General features: G+C 42.7%; 1 protein-coding gene across 2 annotated transcripts in view; it reads right to left on the bottom strand.

Moving 5' to 3' along the window:
* The window catches only part of VGLL4 (vestigial like family member 4), a 152,575-nt gene extending 129,091 nt beyond the window's left edge, over positions 1 to 23,484 (bottom strand). The window contains exons 1-2 of one of the 2 annotated variants that reach the window (XM_048857616.2): positions 23,201 to 23,484; positions 9,909 to 9,985 (exon numbers count right to left, since the gene is read on the bottom strand). In XM_048857616.2, the coding sequence (XP_048713573.2) occupies positions 9,909 to 9,972 (64 nt within the window). In that variant the 5' untranslated portion in view covers positions 9,973 to 9,985; positions 23,201 to 23,484. Of the gene's footprint in view, positions 1 to 9,908; positions 9,986 to 23,050; positions 23,068 to 23,200 lie in introns of those variants that run through there. The other variant, XM_048857617.2, reaches the window with a different exon arrangement.
* Between the last annotated feature and the right edge of the window lie 1,025 nt (positions 23,485 to 24,509).

The raw sequence follows: 24,509 nt of genomic DNA, 5'->3' as shown, positions 1-24,509 counted from the left end.
AAAAACAGAAAAGCTCATTCTGTTGCAATTATTGTTCAAATTCTTACACATAGCTTACTTCCAGCACTGAACAGCTGCTCAAAAGCAACACCGATTTTCAGCGTCCTTTTTCCCCTTGCCTTTGGCAACCACAGTGATTAGCGACAAGACTGCAAGGTGATTGGTTGGTAATGACATCATCTTATTGTTTTCTTTCAAGTGGAATAAAGGACTTGGAGTGCAGATAAGCCAACAATGAATTCAGTAGGAGATGCAACTCTGTGCCCTCTGCCTTAATTATTATGGCTTCTCAAAGAGAATTTCTGTTTATAGTATACGCGCCTATTTTATTTAGTTACTGTCATCCTCCTCCCCCTGCTTTTTCTAAAGTCCCAATCCACCGTAAAAGAGGACTATATACCACTGTGCTTATGTCACAGTAGCAATACTTGCAAATACAATTAATTACCTTGGTCATTTATCCCTCCACAATTCATCATTTTCAATGACTCAGGTACATTTGTTTACTAAATATGCTTTGATAGCAAGAAGTGTTTTGCATGTCAGAATGATTTAAACTAGTAGCTGTTAAAGTAACTGCCAGCATTTGTGATCTAACCAAAAAGGGTTGACACTTTTAAAAGTACTGCAAACAAAATACAGTGCAAACACATCACTATAAAGTTCAACTTTATTGACATAGGGTCAACTGCAAAAGAGTCAGTCAAATTTGTTTAAGGACACTAACAACAATCCCGGGAAATCTAAACAGCTATATGCAATAGTTCTTTTAAACTATTTTACAAGTTCAATATAAGCCCCAATTCTCATTACACTAAAGCCCCTTTTCATCACCCTAATGGTGTAAAGAGGCTTTAAAATGGGTGTACAGCGGTATTAAAGGGCCTCACTATAAATAAGAATCAGGCCTATAAGTGCACTGATAACTTTTCTGCTCATCCTTTCTTGTGTTGCATCTTTGAATGCAACAGATGGACCAAATGCTAATGACAGGTCTTATCTGCACTAGGAAATAAAAACCATTTTTAACATGGTTAAACGTCTCATGAAGCTGAATTTCTGTACTGAGCAAAAACATGTTCTTGGCTTATTGTAAATCACCCAAAAGGTCATTAAATAAAATCTTTTCCCTGTGGGGGGAAAAAAACAAATTAAAAACTTAAAGGGGTGAACCTTCCTGCAGAATGGTTATTACACAGCAGTCAGAGCCAAACAGAGCTCATTTTGTACTGACACTCACTCTACCATACCAGGTCCCCAAAAAGAATTGAACAGCTGTAGCAATTGCTTTCCCTCGCAGATATGAAGATCAGTATCCTCACAAAATTCATTTCCCCCCAAATGATTTCTTGTACAGTATTTTTCCACTACAGCAAACAAGTAAAGAGAGTTGCATACATCTGGAAAAACAGTATTTTAATATTTGTTTCATCTGGCCACTTAGGAGAGCTGGGGGAAGCTGTAGGAAGATCTGTTTCTGCTTGATAAAAGCAGCAAACTAGCTGAAATGTTGATTTGTAATTTTAAATGTGCCAGGGGACTCAGAACCGATATACGGTACTTAAGTGAAAAGGAAATAAAAATTATGATAGACAGGTATAGATGGGATGGGAAAGCTCCAATAGTTTGAGCTTGATTATGCCTGAACTAGAGGCATAAAAAGTCTAAGCTATTTTTGCTTTAAAAAAAAAATGTACTATGCATTACACACATGCACATGCGTGTATATATTTCTCTCTGCAAAATCAAATAGTTGGAAGAGAAGGTAAAAAAAAAGATCAGAGGAATTTTAATTGCCTACAGTGGAAAACTGCTCCGGAGGTAAGCAATTTTGCATGAGACTAGTTAAGATGAATAGTGTCTTTAATTCCTCAGACAATTTTATTTGCCCATTTGGCATACCAGGTGTGTAGTCAGTCAGCTGTTTTCCAGGATTATAAAACAAACTGATTAGATAAGAATACCTGGTTGATGCGCAGTAAAATTACTTTTATGAACAAGTTTACTTCTTCACTGAAATCTAACGAATAGCTATTTGATAATTGCTATTGCCATTTCTATATAGTATTATCAGGCTATATTTCATTTGTTCTCCATTTGTAAGCAAAATTAAATCTTGACGATAAAAGCCAGCATTTGTCAGTTACACACAATTCTATTCCAGCACTAAAGCAAAACTAAAGAATCAATTTCGGGCAGGAACATGTTTCAGGAAAGATAACACATTTGGAATCCCTGTTCAAAATTGGGAAACGGGAAACTAAATGTGATGTGGTTCATTTGTCAATGACACAAAACAAAAATGAAAAAAGGAACCTATTAGACTCTACACCAATGAACCAGCAGTAAAGTAACCACAAGTTAGTAGATATATTATAAAAAATAATTTTAACAAATAAAAATGCAGTGATTCAGTCAGACTATGAATAACTAGAAAACTTGATTTAAGACAAAATAAGAAGATTCCATTCAGAGCAATCTTCACTGTAACAAACACTTTACAGATTTTCCATTATGTATAAATATTCAGTACAGAGTACTGGTGCAGTGTAGATGTGTTAACCAACAGCAATATTTATTTATTTTTTGTGGAGCACCAGGAATAAGTTAGGCACCTTACTGACAAGCATGAAGATAATGGGCCAAATTCAGAGTATATTCAGTGGTGTAAGCTGTATTCCTCACACTCAGACTAACTTAGATCTAACAACACCCTTTTAGCAATATTTAAGGAAGTCTGAGTAAATTATAGACAAACGAGGTGAACGTGTAAGTTAAAGTGGATCATTAGAGCTACTTATGCCATCCTACTAGAAGTTTTTTCTTGGTCCACTCTCCTCCTTTGGTTCCTTGACATGCAAGTTACACCCACTGATGAGCTGCCAAAATCTTAACAACCGGTTCCCTCCGGTTCATCTCCGCTGGTTCAGCCCCAGCTCACCTCCGCCCCACTCTGCTTCTCTGCCCTCCCCCCGGCTTCCCACGAATCAGCTGTTCACGTGGGAAGCCTGGGAGGGCTGAGAAGCAAGCTGCGACTTCGCGCTCAAACCCAGAGAGGCAAGCTGGGGCGGGGGGAGGTTCCCCTGCGCACCCTACTGGTTACCTGCTGCGGCATGGGCGGCCCTCCTCGCGCCCCCTCCCCTCCACCCCAGCTCACCTCCGCTCCGCCTCCTTGAGCCTGAGTCCGAAGCTGCCGCTTGCTTCTCAGCGCTCCCAGGCTTCCCACATGAACAGCTGATTCGCGGGAAGCCGGGGGGAGGGGCGGAGAAGCAGAGCAGGGTGGAGCATAACTCAGGGGTGGAGGCGGAGCGGAGGTGAGCTGGTGCGGGGAGGGGTGCTGCACCCACCAAATTTTCCCAAGGGTGCTCCAGCCCCAGAGCACCCATGCAGTCAGCGCCTAAGGCGCCACTTTTGGCCGGTGGTTAAATTTAGAAGCCCTTTTAAAACCGGTTGTCCTTCGCGAGACAACCGGTTCTAAAAGGGCTTCTAAATTTAACAACCGGTTCCAGCGAACCGGTGCAAATTGGTTCCAGCTCACCATTGGTTACACCCACTAAGACTTCCTTTCACTCAGTGGGTCAAATTCAGAGGTGATGCAAGTGATATGTAGTAAAAGGCGTGTAAAACTCAATACGTCTAATTGGTACCTCTAAGAGGATGTAAATTAGTGCAAGGAACACTGAAGAAGCCAAAGTGTAAGTAACATCACTTCAGATTTCTTACCTAAATCCAGCTCAAGATTCCAGCCCCACAGACTTTAAAATCCAAACCACAGCATCTGCTCAAGTAGATGTTGAACCACCATAGATATAACTAAAACTTCAAGGAATTCACATTATTAAAAGAGTTCAAACAAAAGCATCCAATGAAAACTGCTTTAAAGCTTCTGCACTTTCTACAAGTGTGCAAGTTACTTCAAAAGATCAACCAACCAACTCAAAAACATTGTTAAGATAATTTTCTCAAGACTCTTGCTCCTCTTTAATTCATCATTAGTAGGCAAGAACTCCTGCATTTCTTTGATGTACCTGATGTTTTTGAAAGTTACACTGTTTAAATATTTTTTGGCAAGGACAAATGGTATTGCACTATAAGGTGGGTAGAAAGTTGGCTAGATTGTCGGGCTCAACGGGTAGTGATCAATGGCTCCATGTCTAGTTGGCAGCCGGTGTCAAGTGGAGTGCCCCAGGGGTCGGTCCTGGGGCCGGTTTTGTTCAATATCTTCATAAATGATCTGGAGGATGGTGTGGATTGCACTCTCAGCAAATTTGCGGATGATACTAAACTGGGAGGAGTGGTAGATATGCTGGAGGGCAGGGATAGGATACAGAAGGACCTAGACAAATTGGAGGATTGGGCCAAAAGAAATCTGATGAGGTTCAATAAGGATAAGTGCAGGGTCCTGCACTTAGGACGGAAGAACCCAATGCACAGCTACAGACTAGGGACCGAATAGCTAGGCAGCAGCTCTGTGGAAAAGGACCTAGGGGTGACAGTGGACGAGAAGCTGGATATGAGTCAGCAGTGTGCCCTTGTTGCCAAGAAGGCCAATGGCATTTTGGGATGTATAAGTAGGGGCATAGCGAGCAGATCGAGGGACGTGATCGTCCCCCTCTATTCGACGTTGGTGAGGCCTCATCTGGAGTACTGTGTCCAGTTTTGGGCCCCACACTACAAGAAGGATGTGGATAAATTGGAAAGAGTCCAGCGAAGGGCAACAAAAATGATTAGGGGTCTGGAACACATGACTTATGAGGAGAGGCTGAGGGAACTGGGATTGTTTAGTCTGCGGAAGAGAAGAATGAGGGGGGATTTGATAGCTGCTTTCAACTACCTGAGAGGTGGTTCCAGAGAGGATGGTTCTAGACTATTCTCAGTGGTGGAAGAGGACAGGACAAGGAGTAATGGTCTCAAGTTGCAGTGGGGGAGGTTTAGGTTGGGTATTAGGAAAATCTTTTTCACTAGGAGGGTGGTGAAACACTGGAATGCGTTGCCTAGGGAGGTGGTGGAATCTCCTTCCTTAGAAGTTTTTAAGGTCAGGCTTGACAAAGCCCTGGCTGGGATGATTTAATTGGGGATGGGTCCTGCTTTTGAGCAGGGGGTTGGACTAGATGACCTCCTGAGGTCCCTTCCAACCCTGATATTCTATGATTCTATTGGCCCAAGAAGGCATCCCAATATGATGGGGTGGATTACATTATCTTTGTAATGTAAGGAGACGAAGAATCAAGATAAATTAATGTTATATACTAAGACCCAACAATTTGTTAAACTATATAGCTTCACATCCTAAGACATTAGACCAAACTTCTGTGATACTGAATTTGCATGATCTTGACTGTTTGTGAACACTCCAAATCCCCAAGCCTTCTGAGCTGCATATTGGCAGTGATTTTATTTTCAATTGTAATTATTTTAATGACTTGATTAGAATCGGTAAAGCTTTGTTTCAGTTAACAGAGAGAATCAGCCTTCACTTTCCAAAGAAAAATATGTGGATTAATGCAATAAAAATACAATTAAAAGACAGAAAAAGAAAAGTTTCATTCCTCTCACAAGGTGATGTCATACTGAGAGCTCTGAGCATTCTGTGATTTGGCAACAGGACTTTGTTATAGACGACCAACTATTCACAAAAGCAATTTAAAATCTAGAACACCAGATTCTCTTGTCAGCATCTGCTTAGGCTAGTGCCTGTGGTCAGCATTAGGAGCAATGGTCAGATGCTGACCAGTCTCACATTGTACAGTAAAACATCAGAGTTACGAACACCAGAGTTATGAACTGACCAGTCAACCTCACACCTCATTTTAAACTTGAAGTACTCAATCAGGCAGCAGCAGAGACGGGAAAAAAAAATTTAAAAAGTAAATTTAGTACAGCACTATATTAAACATAAACTACTAAACAAGATAAACGGAAAGCAGCATTTTTCTTCTGCACAGTAAAGTTTCAAAGCTGTATTAAGTGAATGTTCAGTTGTAAACTCTTGAAAGAACCCCTATAATGATTTGTTCAGAGTTATGAACATTTCAGAATTATGAACAACCTCCATTCCCACAGTGTCCATAACTCTGAGGTTCTACTGTAATACCACCACATGCTCTACTAAAAACAAAGTTACTAAACCAGTGGGGAGAACAATCTGTTCTACACCGTGTGGCTTCTACTTGGCATATTCAAAATGCCCTTCTAAACCCAATCATACTACCCTTTGTGATTCTATTTTTAATCTTCCCTGCATGAATGGCAACACAGCCACCTTCGATTAGCAACTGACATCCTTTATGGTGTTAACATCAGGCACCCATGTTAAAGAAGCAGTCGAAAGAAAATCAAGTGCTTATGGCTAAATAATGCAGCCTACATCTGTGATATCAATATGTGTAAGGGGACTGTTGCCCCCTTACTAACATTCAGTGAGGGTGTTTTAGTTGCTAGCTCCCAGTACTAAAAAGGGGGAAGGGACGATGGGGAATCAGGACCCTTAGACTGACAGCTCCCAGGAACAATGGGGAGAAGCCAATGCTCCAGGTCAGCCTGAATGACAGGGCAGGCAGGCTAATCAGGGAATCAGGAGGCCAGGGAGGTTCCGTCCTCCATGTGAGCTGGACTTGCCTGGGTCAGACCGAGTGGGGCCAGGCTAAGGAGAAAGCAGAGGGCCCAAGCTAAGCTGGGGAGCAGAGCTCTGCCAGATCCAGAGGGACCAGAAAAGCAGCCCAGAGAGAGCAGAACTGCAGCCCCAAAGCCAGAGGCACAGCCCAGAGAGAGCAGACTTGCCCTGGGAGGAGAGCTGCAGTGACCAGAGCCAGAGGGGCCAGAGAAGCAGCCCAGGGAGCTGGAGCTAAGACAGAGTGGAGCTGGGGCTGGAGTGGTCTGGAGTCGGGTGTCATGAGCAGCTGGGCAGAGTGAGGGGGGACCCTGGGCGGTGGACCCAGCACAGTGAGACACCTCAGCCAGGAGGCTCTGCAGACCAGACTCGGAGCGGGATTGGTAACCCTGACAGGGCGGGGGCAGCGCTGGGAAGAAGGGCCCTGCCACCTAAAGCCTGTGGCTACCACCAGAGCGAGTGTCCAACCCACAGCATCCCTGTAGCACAGCCAGGGCCTGAGAAGAAGGCCCTGGGACTTACAAGGAACAGACTGTGAACTGCCCGGACATCCCAGAGACACTGTTTGTGATGTTCCCTGCCACAGAGCGGGCTGACCTTTAACCTTTCTCATTTTCCCTTATTCTTTTTAAATTTAATTGTTGATTAAATAACTTGCATTTGCTTTAACTTGTATGTAATGGTCAGTGGATCAGAGAAGTGCCCAGTGCAGAAAGAGTACCCCGGAGTGGGGACACGCTAGCCCCTGTCCTAGGTGACCACAGCAGGGTTGGGGGTCGAGCCCCCCAGGAATCCTGGGCCCAGCCTTGTTGGGGTTACGAGGACTCTGCCAGACAGGAGAGTGGAAGGGGAGTCCTCAAGGGCAGGGAGGCCACTGGGTAAAGGAAGTGGGAACGAGGACTCAGATCCTTTTGCTAGCCCAATTCACCGGGGTAGTGCAGAAGCCAGGAAAGTTCCCCACGATAGCGGGACTATTCCCCCCTTACATATAGGTTATGACAACCCCTTCAGTGAATCCACATCACAAAACAAACCCAAGTCAACAACTACAGAGGCTCACGTGTGTGGAATCTTCATTTCTGGAAACATTCTAATGGGTCACAGTATGATCCTTCGACATTAGATACACAGGAACAAAGGTCAAAATTAGGTTCTCTTGGAATTCTGCAACTGACTTCACATTTTGAAGATACAGAATTATGAGAGTTAACATGCTATCAGCAAAGCAGAGTTCACTGAAAATTATTTTACCCTTTGTGAAGAAATTAGCTTTGAAGGATTGCGGAGTTTCAGGAGCCGTGATCAGAATTTATCATTAACAGCCACAAAAAGTACATTGCTTCAGTAATAACGTAGCTTTTATAGTAAAAATCCATATTTCAAATTTATGAGTCTTTGAATTAGCAATTTCTGTATGTGTGTTCCATTGCTTATTTCATAAATAATATAATTAATTAAATGAGGTCAGGATTATAAAAAATACCTATACTGCTAAGAGGAGGTTTCATACTTCCAAACTAAGTTTCTGGACCAGATCCTTATCTTCAAGGGTGTTACACTGCTAATTTAAGCTAGCTGAATGTATTGCTTAATGTGTACAGAATAGGGTTAAATATGCCTCTATAGAACTTTGAAGTCTATTTCTGTAGAGACACTGCTGAATTTATGGAATGTCAAAATATGACTGTCAAGGGAAAAGATGAAGGCTACAAAATATTAATGAGGCACAATTTACATGTGCATATTTTAAAACATGTTATATTCTATGAAAACAAATGAGAAAGTTATGTGCTATTTTTCTTTCATGTAGTTCCATCTTCCTCTCATCCCCTCATGTGGGAGCCAAATCATTTTTGATGCAAGTTGCCAGTGTGTCTCAGTTTTGTGTTCTTCACATATATGAAAAATTGCTTTAGACTGTTAATAAATTATTTTGCTTTTGTTTACTTGTATCCTAATGCATATTAACACATCCTTTTTTAATAGTTTGCTTGAAAGTGGATTTGCTTTCTGGAAGCATATAAAAAAAAAAACCCACAAAAATCATTACTTAATGGTTACCTAAGTCTAAATACACATACTGCACTTCCTTTGTGTTTTGTCTATTTTTCTGTTTTCATTGCTAGGCAAAAGATTTTTTTTTACATTTATTCATTTTACAAACAGTAAGTATAAAGTTTTCTAGATCACGAGTTCTTCACCTGAGGGTCAGGTACACCATCCCTTTTAATGGTAGGGTGTCCTGAATTTTTTCTTTTCTCCCTGTTGTAACACAGGAAGATGGTATGGAAAAGATGCAAAGCACTGACCCTGACAAATGCTCAATCACACTAAACAATGCCAGTTATGCTGTAATCTTTTCTAACAAGTTTTACAAAAACCCTATATTCACCAAACAGAATTTCAAATGTACCTCTATGTCAAGCATCCAATTGACAAATGGGTCCCTACTTCAGGTAGCATGATCTTCAGAGAAGAAACCACTTATCTATACTTAACCCACAATACAAAATTCCAAATTAAATGCATTTAAACCTGCAGTCAAATGAATGTATTGTGGAATAGGTCTTAGTATACTTTTTACAGCTCTCCCAAGCTTAACAGAGATAATCTCTCTGCTTTTTGTCAACCATTATCTTTTCCTTGAATTCTGAAGTGTTTTTAAGAAGAGTCAATTGGATATAAAAGGTAGGTTGGAGAGTGAATAAAACAGGTTATTTCACTACATTACAAAAAAAGGCTTTGACTTTTATCTTAAAGTAGTAAGTAGTGAATACTGGCAGATATCGAGTATAATAGTGATAGGTGTTTTTTGAACACTGAAAAGGAAGTTTTGTGGCCCATCTTCATTGGCTGAGTACCTGTTAGCTTCTTAGGGGATGGACCTAACATACATCAGAGATGAAAGAGTCCTTAGTTTGTCAGAGACTCCACATCAATTTACTACCCAAGAGCAGAAAGAGGAACATGCTCCTCTGAAACCTTGAGCGCATACCAAAAATCAGGAATGTTTGGTTTCTTGGACACTAGATGTTAAAAATGCATTGTTCGGTTTTTCCTTTTGGGAGACTATGAAGGAGCTCATGAAGAGTTCCTAGGGGATTTCAGAGCACAAGTCCCATTTGTACACTTAAATTACAGTGGCACTTTTGAAATTTTTCCTCTATAAACCTTAGATACAGAAAACTGAGAAAGACTAATTAATCCAACACCTAAACTGAGATCCAATATGCAAAAGTAAAATGGCTGCACCAAAATAATGGCAGAGATGAAGCACAAAATTAAATTTTAGACTTACGTTTCTCATCATCAGCATGTACTAGAAATGCTGCTCTTGACAAAACATCCAATGGAGTCTCCATTCCTGGCAGGATCCTATAATATAAAAGAGCCAGGTTTTCTAAGAGTTTCATAAAATTATGTTTATAAGAGGTGAGAAGTTGCTTTGTCATTAGATAACAAATCTAACTCCCTATAAACACATACACACACACACACATATATATATACACACACACAAACAAACACCACCATATAAACTACTGTAAGACAAGGAAAAGGAAACATCACTTTCAGAAACATTATACCATCACATATAGAATAAATAAGGCTGGCTTCAATTATATATTAACACCAGGGAACAGCCACCATTTTATTAAGATGAACCCAATCATGAGGACAGATGCCTTTTACTTCAAGATGCCTCTGCTCAGGGAATCTCAGTTCCATCCCTGGGAGGTAGGCGGCTATAATTATCTCCCTTTGACAGATGGAGAATTTGAGGTACAGAAAAATTAAGTGACTTACTTGCCCAACATCAAACCAAGTTTGTAGCAGAACTGAAATAACCCACAGTCTCCTGAATCCTATTCCTGTGCTTTACCCACAAGATCATCCTTTCACACATCAAGTCCAGATGTGACTGCATTTCAGTACTAGGGGAATTGATATGCACATCTATGCTTTGGGTGGAACTTGTCTCTCTCTGTCCCTTTCTCTCGCCCAAACCCTCTCTTCTTTTATCCTTTCTACTGTGATCTTTTAAAAGTCATACAACCAAACAAGCAACCTAGTATCCAAACAGTCCGTCATCCTGCCTGTTGGGCATTTATGCAAGTGTCAGCTTCTGCAGAAGAGCGAAATACTTTATGACTGAAAAAAATCAAAAAGGAACTGGAGAAAAGAACCAAGGAAGTCAGATGCTTGCTGCCCTCTGAATATTAAGTTCACACTGGATTGGTTTTTGTGGCCCTTATAACTTTTCTTCCTCCCGCTGCCTTCCTCCCACCCCAGTCAACCGCAACATAAAGCAACATTCAAAGATGCAATTTGTTTGAAGACGGGAAAAAAGTCAGTATGCCCAATCACTTACAGAAGAGTGACTCCACTGACATCAACAGAATTAGACCCCTAATTCACACTTGTCCAAGTGAAAGACAAACCCATCCAAAGATGGAAAGCCACCAAGACATTTTTATTCTATCAAAGGTATTTTTTTTTAAAAAGTCAACTACCAATTAATATTGAGAATATGCACAGTTGTATAATCAGATCTGAATTTTTGTATTTCCCTGTGTGGCTGTTACTTTCATAAATATACACTGATATAAATCTTCAGAGCACAAGCCAACATTTAGCATATGGGGATTAGGAAAGAAACTTTCCTTAGCTGCCTTCTAAAGAGTTTCTTGCCCCTGGATAGATGGACCTCTGGTCTGACCCGGTATGGCAATTCTTATATTCTTTTAAAAGGTAAGATTCAAAATTCCCAAGCTTAATCTGCAAATTCCTTGTGGAAGGGACATACGTACTTTATAGGTACTGTGATGTACCTGCCTAGCACAACTGTGAGCACTGTAAAATAATATTTCTAGATACACACAAATTAACACAGTCCATCCAACAGAAATACCATGCAAAAACCTGTTAATGTTTCACTTTAAAATAACTTAATATTAAAAGTGTCTTCAAAACTGAAAAAGAAAGTTTCAATATAAATAAAACACACGAGATATGAAAGAGAAGACTAATATGTGATTGTATGTGTACACTATGAAATTAGGTCGATTTTATACAGTCGACTGTGTATGTCCCCACTAAGCGCATTAAGTCAGCGGAATGCTTCCTCAATACCGTGGCCAGTGGAGCGGTGCACTGTGGGTAGCTATCCCACAGTTCCTGCAGTCTCCGCTGCCCATTGGAATTCTGGGGTAAGCTCCCAATGCCTGATGGGGCAAAAACATTGTCACGGGTGGTTTTGGGTAAATGTCGTCAGTACATGTCCCCTCCCTCCCACCCTACCTCCATGAAAGCAAAGGCAGATAATCATTTTGCGCCTTTTTTCCTGGGTTACCCGTGCACATGCCTCAGCTCACCGCTGCTGTTGTGAGCATTGTAAACACCTTGCGCATTATCCTGCAGTATGTGCAGAACCTGGCTAAGAGACACCAGCACAAGGACGATTGGGAGGAGGACACGGACACAGACGTTCCTGAAAGCACGGGCTGTGGCAATTGGGACATCATGGCGGCACTAGGGCTGGTTGATAGAGTGGAACGCCGATTCTGGGCCTGTTAAACAAGCATAGTGTTGAGGGTATGGGATGATTCACAGTGGCTGCGAAACTTTCGCATACGTAAGGCCACTTTCCTTGAACTTTGTGAGTTGCTTTCCCCCCAACCTTAAGCGCGGGAATACCAAGATGAGAGCTGTCCTGACAGTTGAGAAGCAAGTGGTGATAGCCCTGTGGAAGCTTCCAAAGCCTGACTGCTACCAGTCAGTCGGGAATCAATTTGGAGTGGGCAAATCTACTGTGGAGACTGCTGTGATCCAAGTAGCCAATGCAATCACTGATGATGTTATCAAGGGTAGTGACTCTGGGAAATGAGCAGGTCATAGTAGATGGCTTTGCTGCAATGGGGTTCCCTAACTGTGGTGGGGCGACAGACGGAACACATAGCTCTATCTTGGCACCGGACCACCTCGCCAACCAATACGTAAACCGCAAGGGATATTTCTCAATGGTGCTGCAAGCACTGGTGGATCACAAGAGACATTTCACCGACATCAATGTGGGATGGCCGGGAAAGATGTATGATGCTCGCATATTTAGGAACTCCAGGCTGTTCAAGCAGCTGCAAGAAGGGACCTACTTCCCAGATCAGAAAATTACCGTTGGGGATGTTGAAATGTCAGTTGTTATCCTTGGGGACCCAGCCTACCCCTTTCTCATGAAGCTGTACACAGGCAGCCTGGACAGTAGTAAGGAGCTGTTCAACTATAGGCTGAGCAAGTGCGGAATGGCAGTAGAATGTGCTTTTGGATGTTTAAAAGCTCACTGGCACTGTTTGCTGACTAGGTTAGACCTCAGCGCAACCAACATTCCCATTGTTGTTGCTGCTTGCTGTGTGCTCCATAATATCTGTGAGAGTAAGGCGGAAGACATTTATGGCAAGGTGGGAAACTGAGGCAAATTGCCTAGCGGCCAATTTTGAGCAGCCAGACACCAGGGCGATTAGAAAAGCACAGGTAGGTGCGCTGCGCATCAGAGAGGCTTTGAAAACCAGTTTCATGATTGGCCAGGCTATGGTGTGACAGTTGCGTGTGTGTTTCTCCTTGCTGCAAACCCTCCCCCTTTGTTGATTTTAATTCCCTGTAAACCAACCACCCTCCCCCCTTCAATCACAGCTGGCAAAGGAAATAAAGTCACTATTGTTTTGAAACCATGTATTCTTTCTTTATTAATTAAAAAAAAAAGTGAGATAACTGACAAGGTAGCCCGGGTGGGGGAGGAGGGAAAGACAAGGAGGGAAAAACATTGCTCATTGTAGCCACACTACAAATCAAAACTGTTTGAATGACAGCCTTCTGTGCTTGGGCCATCCTCTGGATTGGAGTGGCTGGGTGCCAGGAGCCTCCCCCCTTCCCGTGTTCTTGGGCATCTGGGTGAGAAGGATATGGAACTTCAGGAGGAGGGCAGGCGGTTATACAATGGATGCAACGGGGGGGTGTGCTCTTGTTGGCTTTCCTGCAGCTCCACCAGATGCCTCATCATGTCCATTTGCTCCCCCATTAGCCTCAGCATCGCCTCCTGCCTATGCTCTTCATGCTCACTTACTGCTTTCCTGGCCTCTGCCACTGAATGCCTCAATGCATTAAGCTGTGCCCTATCAGTGAGGGAGGACTGCATGAGCTCGGAAAACATGTCATCGTGAGTGCGTTTTTTTCACCTTCTAATCTGCGATAACCTCAGGGATGGAGATGATAGAGGGAGCACAGAAACAGTCTACGCTCTACGATTCTGGGGGACTGCATGGTCACCTGTGCTGCTGAGTTCACCACGCTGACCAAACAGGAAATGAAATTCAAAAGCTCCCGGGGCTTTTCCTGTGTACCTGGCTAGTGCATCGGTGTACAAAGTGCTGTCCAAAGCGGTCAAATTAGAGCACTCTTGGATAGCTCCCGGAGGCCAATACTGTCGAATTGCGTCTGCATTACCCCAAATTTCGACCCAGCAAGGTTGATTTTAGCGCTACTCCCCTCACCAGGGAGGAGTACAGAAGTCAATTTTAAGAGTCCTTTAGGTCAACAGAACGGGATTGGTTGTGTAGACACAATCATTTTTAAATCGACCTACTGTGGCTAAATTCTATCTAACCCTGTAGTGTAGACCAGGGCTTAGACAGTTATCAATTAAAAGAGTTCATTCACGAGCCAGCTGTAGCTAACAGGTCCGTTTTTAATAAGAGGGCAGGCAGCAGTGCTAAGTAAACAAAAGGACAGTAAAAAGCTCAAGCTGTTAACAATTCCTATTGATTTTTCAAAAAGCAGAGTGTGATCCCATTACAAGAATCCTTTTATTTTAAAATATCATTTCCAATCCTGACCAAAGCAGGGTGGTGGCAGCAGGCGAAATCTCAAACACATGTATACAGGCTTAACAACAAACATATGTTTGGGGACTAGTTTTCCCTGACTTTACTAATAAATCTCTCTGCTCTCCCACTCCCTGCCTAAATAATGTCAAAGACTATAAAAACTAACCTAAAGTTTTTAAAGCATTAAGGGAAGGAGTGGGGAGGAAAACGCTTTCTGTTGTAAATATTTTCTTTTTAAAACCTCTAGTATGTATTTTCAATGGAAGATTCAGAGTCCCTTCCTGCCCCCATTAATTTCACAGGAAAAAGGAAAACATCTGAAAACAACTAAGTACACTAGTTTAAAAATGATGAAATGGATTCTCATCCTCTAAATTACAGAAGTTCTCAAATTGTGATCCGTGGACCACCAGTGGTCTGAGAGCTCCATTCAGGTGGTCCACGGATAGTTCCCTCTAAGGTGCATGCCTGAGTCGCTGCACAGGATAGAATGAAAGGCCATGCGCAGGCATGGCTCCACTAATTAGGTGCCTGGATCCTGGAAAAGACGCACATATAAGGCGAGGTGGTGGCCTTGGTGGGAATAAGGGGAGGGGGAGTGGGGTGAGCAGAGAGGATGGGGGGAATTTGGGACACGCAGGGCTGCGGCCACCAGAGAAAGAGACGACATTCCCCAGCTTGGGGGCTGCTGCAGTGGGGGGAGAGACCCTCCTCCTTCCCAGTCCCAGCTCGGGGTCTGCCACAGCGCGGGAGAGAGGGAGAGACCCCTCACCTTCCCAGTCCCAGCTCGGGGTCTGCCGCAGCGGGGGAGAGAGGGAGAGACCCCTCTCCTTCCCAGTCCCAGCTCGGGGTCTGCCACAGCGGGGGAGAGAGGGAGAGACCCCTCTCCTTCCCAGCTCGGGGTCTGCCGCAGCGGGGGAGAGAGGGAGAGACCCCTCTCCTTCCCAGCTTGGGGGCTGCCGCAGCGGGGGAGAGAGGGCACATCCATTGCATTAGAAAGGTAAGACTACTGATATTAAAATAAGAGTTGTGTGCTTTTATTTGTAGAACAAAATAACGTTAATTATAATTACGGTTTTTTTATCCAAAGCGCTTTACAATAGTTAGCTAATGGTACAAACAACGTTTGGAAAGATCATTAAGTGGTTCACCAAGACCCTCAGCAATTTTCAAGTGGTCCACGAAAAAAAGTTTAAGAACCACTACTCTCGAATCATGTGCAAACAAAACATGAAAAGCATAAAATTTTGCCTGAGTCCATAAAAACAGCTGACTTGTTAAATTTGAATAAGAAAACCTAGCAGGGAACATTTATCAACAGTTTTTAGTTCTGGAAAATTTATCTTCAGTAGAACTTTCTCTGTATCATAACCTTCCCACCTCCACCACACCTCTCTAGTGTCACAGCTTTCACCTCTCCTCTCTATCTCTCGGACTCCATGGGGCCCATCTTTTTCTTACCTCTTTATTCCCATTGGATTACTAAAAGTACCACTTCATCTGCCTCCTGGCATGTTGTTTGTGGGCCTGAGCACCCAATGCCCGACCCCCTCTCCCCCACAACGCAGTCAAAAATCATATTGACAAAGTTATAGAACTATAATTGCCAATTAATATACTATGTGGATGTATAAAAGTGATAGTTAAAAGCCTCTAAATGCAAACCTGTGTACTAAATTTGAAGGAAAAAAAAACTTGAATCCTCTATTAAGCCTTTAGCAAAAGAAGTGTTCATTTTTCTCTCTCTTGTTTTGATAGTGCAGGCGATATTATGAATAATTTGATATTGAAAGTACAGTTTGCTTTTAATTTTTCAGTAACTTTCAAGACATTGGCATTGCAGATGCTCAGCCCATTTCTGGAACATACTTTTAGTAAGGTTATTAACTGGGGACACAAATCCAAATTGAGGGAAGGTAACAGGAACCTGGTATTGATTCTGTTCAGGATATTAGATATTTTAAAAACATACAGCTTTCAGCAAAACTGTGTTTAGTACATTACTATCTTGAGTATCTCTCAAAGTTTATTTCATAGGTGAGACCTACAGAAGCGATAAAAATAAATAAATAAAATCAGAAATGCATTTTGCGAAAGTTAATATTATACTATACTAATGTTACGTCCATTAGAAAAGGGGAACTTCTTTAATGGGATACTCTTAGTATTGAGATCTGCAGACTTTCAACATTAGCATGGTTAAATGTGTCTGGATTGTCCACATAAATTTTAGAAACTTACTTGAAAATTACCTAGATAAAGCCATACATTTACAGAGTATTTTATAAAGAGAGCAAGGCATGCTTCTTGTCGCAAACATCTCAGTCTAAAGACAGACAAGACAAGACAAGACGACATGGGCCCATTGTTCAGGAAAGGAAAACAGTACAGATTACTGATAAGAACAAGCAAGGTATTGAAAGGAATCCTTCCAGCTAGTACCTTTCATTCCACATGTAGTCAAAAAGTAGAAGTTTCAAAGCTCAGGGTGAGACAGCTCCCCTGGCTTGACGTGGTTTCCATCATATATGTGTGGTTTAATGGCTCTCAGCAACCTCACTATAAAAACTGTTCCAGTGCCACTGCCTTATTATGAAATTTATTGCTAAAACGTTCTTACTATTTTTGCTGTTTTGGTGAAAGATCCAAACCGCAGTAAGATTTAAAGGGACACAATCACCTTAATAACATTTCTGTCTGAATTTTATCCTTTGTACCTACTACTGATCTAAGTAACAGCTAAGATTATTGTAACAAATAGATTAGAACAGAAATAGATATCTTCCCCCCTACCCCCACTCGTTTACTCATCACACTTCCACAGTACGTTTGTACATAGTCAATTTCTCTCTTTCTGCTCTGTCAATCTGTGTGTCTCAATTACACAGCAAAAGGGAAAAAACACTTTGATAGATATAAAAAAAAGTGTGATTGTAAAACTATAAAAATTAGCAAGGTGACTCAGGACCATATGTAAAGCTACTTTCAAGGTTTTATATAAATCAGCTAGACTTCATGACAATGACCCACACATCACATTACATTCAAACTTCAGAGTTTAAACTGCACATTCCTCAGATTTAGAATTTGTATTCATCCATATGGCACTCACTGGTAAATAATCTGACTAAAGTACCATGGTTGTTACATGTAAAAGATAAAGTGTCTGAGGTTTCACAGGATTCCAAATTCTTCATAATGAAGGAGCTGTGGAATTCAGTAGACAGGTTCCGAGACTTTTTCAAGGCTACATCACCAGTTAGGGCCTGGTTCTCATTCACTTCTCACAGTGACCTGAATTACTACCATCTTTTTGGCTGAATGCATGCTTAAAGAATTTTAGTGGCCTATGTGAAATGAGTTGGTGATCTCTGCGGAGCCTAATGTAATGGATAACAATGAGATGTCACTTTTACTGAGAGTTTGTTCTGAGAAACCAAAGAGCAAATGGGCATGGAAACCTTAAATACTACCCTCTTTCCTCCCAGAGATGGTCCCCCCAAGTCAAGGTTGAGACACATTGGTACATTCCTACATTCAGTGGGAAACATTTTTTTAAATGTTGTTTTTTCTCAATGTCAGATGGATCAATACATTTTCAGCACACAAACACACTTTTCTGGAAGTGGAAGATACAACTAAGTATGCTTTTCCTATGATTTTTTTTCATAAATGCAGTAAATTTGGTTTTAGAAATGTTCAGCAATAAATTGGGTATCCACGTGAATCATACATGAATGATTCGGATTCCATAGCAAATCTCTCTCAATTTAAATATTTAATAAAACTGAATGGGTAATAACCGATGACTGATTTTAGGCCAATAAATTTCCCATTTTCCTTGCATTTTTTCCACTACAATATTTATCATCTCTCCCCCTCTTCCAACACTAATCAATGCCATGATAGATTAAACTATTATTACAGCACATAAACAATTAAAAGACCAAGTTAAACAAGACAGAATTGTTGATACTTTGATCAATCTAATGAATCCATCACACACATCAATTTCTGGGAGTAAGCAGTGGCTCCTTGTAAGTCATCTTGGTGGGTAAATATCTCATGTAAAATATTAGGATCAAGTCTGTTTTTTTACAATGTACACTACCATTTTTGGCGCTTGAACAAAAATAAATATACAGACAACCACCTTTTGACAATGGGTGTTCCAGATTATAGACTGGACCTTCTAACCTGGTATTCATGTGGTCATTGGATAGATACCTGAGACCCGCTTGGTTCTTTGCAAGTTAAATAATGTAAAATTAGAAGATGAGAATTGGAAATTTTAATAACTAACATTTATAATGCTTGTGCTAGTGTTGGACCATACTAAAGAAGTTCTGTATTAAAATCACAAATGAGTTTGATTCCCCATAATTAGTAATACCCTGGAATTTAAACTAAGAGATCTCTTGGTTTTTGGTACTGTTTCTCTCCCTCTATGTGTGAAACTTGCAAGCTGCTAATTGCATTAGTACATTCTAAGACAGAGTCTGTTCTTCAAAGCAATACTCTGTAACAACAGAAACAGCACCCAGAGACTCCCCGCCCTTTTGTTGTATTAACAATTGTGATTAAAATAGAGATAGAGGATGTATGTGGATGGATGCTTGGTGTGGATAATAACTGAATGATCAGGGAGGTGCCAGCCTAAGAATCCAGTGTCCATCGGCTGAAGAAGGCATCAAGTGGAAATAACCAGAGGACCCCGGAGGGCAGGCTGGAATCCACCCAACACCCTCAAGAATGGGAGAACCAAAGAACAAGATAACATCTAGCAGCACGGAACCATCAGGAATGTGCCATCTGCTGATTGATTCAGCAACAGCATGATGAAGCAATTCCCATAGACTGGCATAGGAAGAAATTCCTATAAAAATGGACTCTAGAAAGTGAGAACTTTGGGGTCTGATTCTGCAAACCAACTTCCAGGAGCATCAGATGAGCATCTGACAAGGCCCTGCTCCCTCCTCATGTCCAGGCCACAGGGCCAGTGGTTTGGCATGAGCAACTCTAAGGCTGGTAACTATGATTCTTGTCTTTAAGCTTTTCAACTTGTCTTGTATCATTTTCTTCTTTTGATGTGCACAATCCCCCTTTAATAAAGTAACCTTTTTAAAAGGAAACTATTAGGAACTATGTTTGAAGTATAAGCCAACAAAAACAATGTAATTCAAAGTAAAGCTGAAATTCCATTCTTATAGTCCTGTTTTTGGAAGATACTGCAGCTCACTTTCTGTAACATAATACACTGATCTGACACCTGCAATATATAGTGACAATAAGGTGAATTTAAAAACCTTTTCTTTGTAGGGAACTTTCAACTTTATCAGAAAGCAATCTACTTAGCCTGCCCATTTTTTCCCAAATGTATTTTATTTGCTATTTATCAAAGGTATGCATGTTTAAAGAAGAAAGTCCTCCCACCTCAGAGCCCTGCTTTTCTTATTTGATCCTACAACACAGTCTGAAAGGCCTGAGTACACTAAGAAATTCACCAAGCTCTACCAGCTCTCTATTAGCCATGCTTGAAACTATTTGGGCTCACCTACACTACCAGTTAAACTGCTTTCAGGACCACTTCAACGAAACTCAAAGCATGCCTACACTATGGGCACTATAACAGCACACTTGTTTTAGTTTAGCGCCGTAGCGTAGATGCTTCCTCCATTGACTCAAGGGATTTTTCCACTGATGTAAGTAATCCACTGTTCTGAGCACTGACCTAGCCACACGTACACGGGAGGTTAGGTTGGCTTAATCTACACCCTGACTGATGTAGCTAAGCTGTTCTACATTTTAAGAATAGATCAGGGCTCAGTGCTGAGAACCACTGACATCATCTGGTCAATTTCCTTAGGTAGATGAATGTATGGTCTACTGAGTGCTTAACAGAATCAGATCCAGAATGTTGCATTTATGACCTCCAACATTTTCCATGCCAACAGACTGATCCCAAATGCAGGTTTTGGATTTAATTAATGGATTGATCAAGAAGAGAAGCTAGGATGAAAAAAAAACTTATTGATGACAAATTTCCTCAATAGCAGACAAACAGGAAAATATAGGCCAAGAAAATTTGTAGAGAAATGTTCTCATCTAAGTTATAGATTTTAAGACTAGAAGGACCATTATGGCCAGATTTTATGGATTCTAGGGCCAAAGAGGTCACTAATCTAATCTCCTGCATAATAAAGACAGGCCACAGAATTTCATTCCGAGCTTCCCATGTCTACAGTTTCCTGTACTGTGAGTGAGACTCTTTAATCTCACACTCTCACTTTAAAAATAGAGGCAGACAGTTAAAGTGTAGATCTACTCAAAAAAGTTACTTTGTAAAACCAAAGAAAACAAGCTCCTTCTTACTTAGTGATACCTGTTTACTTTAGTGGAAGCAGGGGGGAAAAATCACTTTTTCCCTGCTTCTTACACCTGTCCACCTTCTAAAGCCAACACAGCTAAAGTAAGCTGGATTTTGTATCAATAGAAAAAAGTTACTAAATTCCCATCAGTTATACCTGTGAAAGCTCACTGAAGGCAACAGGGTTGCCCAGGTATCACTGAAATCATAGTTTAGCCAGTGGAACATTATTACTTCCAATTATGCCTGAGGAGAACAAATTCAGTATGATGCCAATCACAGGCTGAGTTCACACAACTGGGAAATAGAGAGAAATCTCTATAAATGGAATATATTTTATACAGAGTCACTTAGATTTAAACAATGAATCCAAAAAGCTTTCTTACAGACTTACTTTTCAATATAGAACCACATTTTACGGAAGAAATTTCAGGGCTTGTCTGCAAGGGAAAGTTATACCTCTAAGTTTCATAGCAAAGTTTAAATCAAGGTGTGAATTAAGCTGGCCAAATATAGCTATATGAATGTAACTCCCATGTGAACACTCTTATTCCAGAATAAGAGCATTGAAAATGATAGTTAGACTGGTACAGATATATTGGTATAATTGTATCAGTATAACTAGTGAAACTTCCGCATGTATGTAAGCCTTCACCCTGTGTCAACTCAAATATTAATTTAAAATGATGGGGACCAACAGTTTGCAGGGCAAAATTTGGATCTCCAACCACTTCCACATAGACTGGCAGAGCATGAGAGCATTGTAGAAATAGTACAATCATTCCAAGAGATGGATGTTGGAAGGGGTATGAAAAAAAATCACTTTGCATCCCCTTAGTAACACTCCTGCCTGACTCAGGAGTGGCACTCATGGCCTGCAGAAGAAGTTCCATCCATCCCCTCGTCTGCAAGGAGGTGTCAGTCCTATATGGAACTGAGGGCTAGTCTACACTCGCAATGTTAAAGCGCTGCTCCCAGTGCTGGTGCACAGTCTATACAGATGCTTTACAGCGCTGAAATTTGCTACACTCGGGGGGGGGGGTATTTTTTCACACCCCTTAGCGAGAAAGTTGCAGCCCTGTAAAGTTCCAGTGTAGACAAGCTCTGAGAGGTATGGGACATCAGAGGGAAGATGAGGGGATCACAGAAAACCCACCTTCTGAAATAGGGTGGGGAGTTTTCCTTCCCACCCTCACTAGGATTTAGTAACTAGGATTTAGTAACTAGGATTACTAATAGCATGACTGGTCCTAATAAATTCTGCAAAGTGATCTGCTTAGAAGTGAGGCAGGTTTGCTTGGCATTCCCCCCTCAGAATCCAGCATTCCACCACGCTGCCAATTTCCCTGATGATGGAATCATCTGAAATCACTTTGTTTGAGAAACTAAACTTAGGTTTTCAATGCCAGATGGAATCAATGCATTCTCTTCCCATTACACCACAAGCATTACACAGTAGCACAAGAACGCCAACACAAGAACAGAGAAAGGATGAGCGTCCCTTCCACATGCACGCTACATGGAGCTTGCCGTGCTACAATCCCCAAGTTAGGTCCTTGGTACCAAGGGAGAGCTCTGGCCAACCTTCTCAGTATGTTGCATGACTGCCAGGGAGCCCAGGAGATATTCTGTGCTAGGAAATCCCCCACACCACAGCACATGCAGGAAGCTCAAAGCTTCCCCAGCTCACATTTCCTCAGGACTATACAGAGGAGGAGTCTGTGGGATGCAGAAGAGAGGTGGCTGCAGTCAGTGCCCGCAGTAATACAGCCAAGCTAAGAGATGCTCCCTTGGCCCCCATAGCAAGGCAAAGACATGGACAGTAGCCAAGCATTTGCACTGCACTCATCACTGGAGTAGCTGAGGGCTCGTGGGCCAGGGAAAGGGTCACAAAAGGCAGCCAAGGGCCCAGGACAAAAGGAGGGACGTGGCAGAGTCGGGCGTGGGGAGCCAGAGACACAGGGCAGGTGTAGCCCGGGGTGCGAGAAGGCCCAGGGCAGGCACAGCCGGAGCGGAGAGAAGTCAGGAATTGGGGGGCCGGAAGCAAAGGGGGACAGGAAGGCCAGCCTAGGGCACAGCCCAAGCCAGCCCCGAGCACCCCCCCTCCAGGTCCAAGGGCTCCTCTGGTGCAGCCACGGAGGAACCAAGGCACCAGCCGAACCGGCCTCCTCGGGCACCTGTACCCTCTGCACTTACCCCCACGCGCGCCGGGACCCAGCAAGGCTCTAACCCTGCGGCCACGGACCTGAGGCCACGGGCCCTGGCCAACCTGCTCCCGGGGCCAGAGCGCACCGCCCGCCGCTGCGGCAGCCTCCCTCTCCCCTCCCGCCCAAGCGGCTCACTCACCAGTGTGCAGTGCGCACCCCACGCGGCAGGGCGGGCGGCTGCTCCCCCCCCACAGCGCCGCGGCGGGACACGCACCGTGGCCGGGGCTCCAACAAGTGCCAGGCTCAGCGCGCAGCGGGGCTCCGGCTGCAGGAGGAGCCAAGGGGGGGGGGGGGGTTGTTTGTTTACTCCAGAACCGAGACTCAAATAAGGCGAGTCCGGCAAGGGAGCTGGCGCTGCAAGAGCCCCGGCCCGGCCTCCCCCAGCGCCACTCGCTGCATTGAGTAGCCAAGGGAAAAATCCTAGGCACGGCGGAATTCTCTTCCTAGCAGGTGGGGAGAGCCGGGCCGCCCCATTGGCTGAGCCAGCCCATGAGATCAGCATAGATTAGGATAATGAGACCCTGACATCACATCCTCAGCAGGTAGAGAAAAAAAACAACACACCCCCACACACAGGGAAAGGAGAGGGAAATCCCCCCTCCTCCAGGGAGGAGGCAGGCAGGGAAATCCAAGCAGGGCTGAAGGTGGGAGGAGCCCTGGGCTGCTGCTTTACACACAAAAGCAGCCTTGCTATGTTTGGCGAGCTCCAACGGTTCACAGCACTGTTTTCAATGCAACGTGCTGTTGTGGGAGGGGTTGGAGCGGGCTTTGAGTGGTGCAGCTGCTGGAATGAAGGCTAGGATTCCTGGGGGCGGGGGGAGAATCTCTGCTCTTTAGATTACGCTTGTACTTGGGTGTTTCACAGGCAGAGGGAAGGAGGGATTTTACAAAGGATGTTAAAGACTGTATTAAGTATCAGAGGGGTAACCGTGTTAGTCTGTATCCACAAAAACAAGGAGGAGTCCGGTGGCACCTTAAAAACTAACAGATTTATTTGAGCATAAGCGTTTGTGTGTAAAAAAAAACACTTCTTCAGATGCATGGAGTGAAAACTACAGAGCTTGTGATTTGTAAATAAAATATAAATTCTATCATTTTCACTCCATGCATCTGAAGAAGTGTTTTTTGTTTTTTTTTTTACACACACAAACGCTTATGCTCAAAGAATGTATTTTCATCTGCCCTTTTGTTAGGCAACAGATCCTAAGCACTAGGAAAGAAAGCTGAGATTTCATTGTCTTGTACTTTATGACAAACATTAGAAATATATTTTTCATTTTGCAAATGACGAAGCAGAGAAAAAAGTTTGTTAAAGCAGAGATACCCTATTGATTAAAAGTGTCAAAGTTTGACTCAGACTCACAATTTATCAGACCACTCTGTTTTATTAGCAAAGCTGCTCTGCTAATACATTTAGAAGTGACCCCCCCCCCCATGGGGCTTGTGTC

Source organism: Caretta caretta, chromosome 7 (genome assembly GCF_965140235.1).
Source record: "Caretta caretta isolate rCarCar2 chromosome 7, rCarCar1.hap1, whole genome shotgun sequence".
In the NCBI taxonomy this organism is placed as follows: domain Eukaryota; kingdom Metazoa; phylum Chordata; order Testudines; family Cheloniidae; genus Caretta; species Caretta caretta.
The sequence above is the reverse complement of the archived record's forward strand: the minus strand, read 5'-3'. Positions and strand labels throughout refer to the sequence as shown.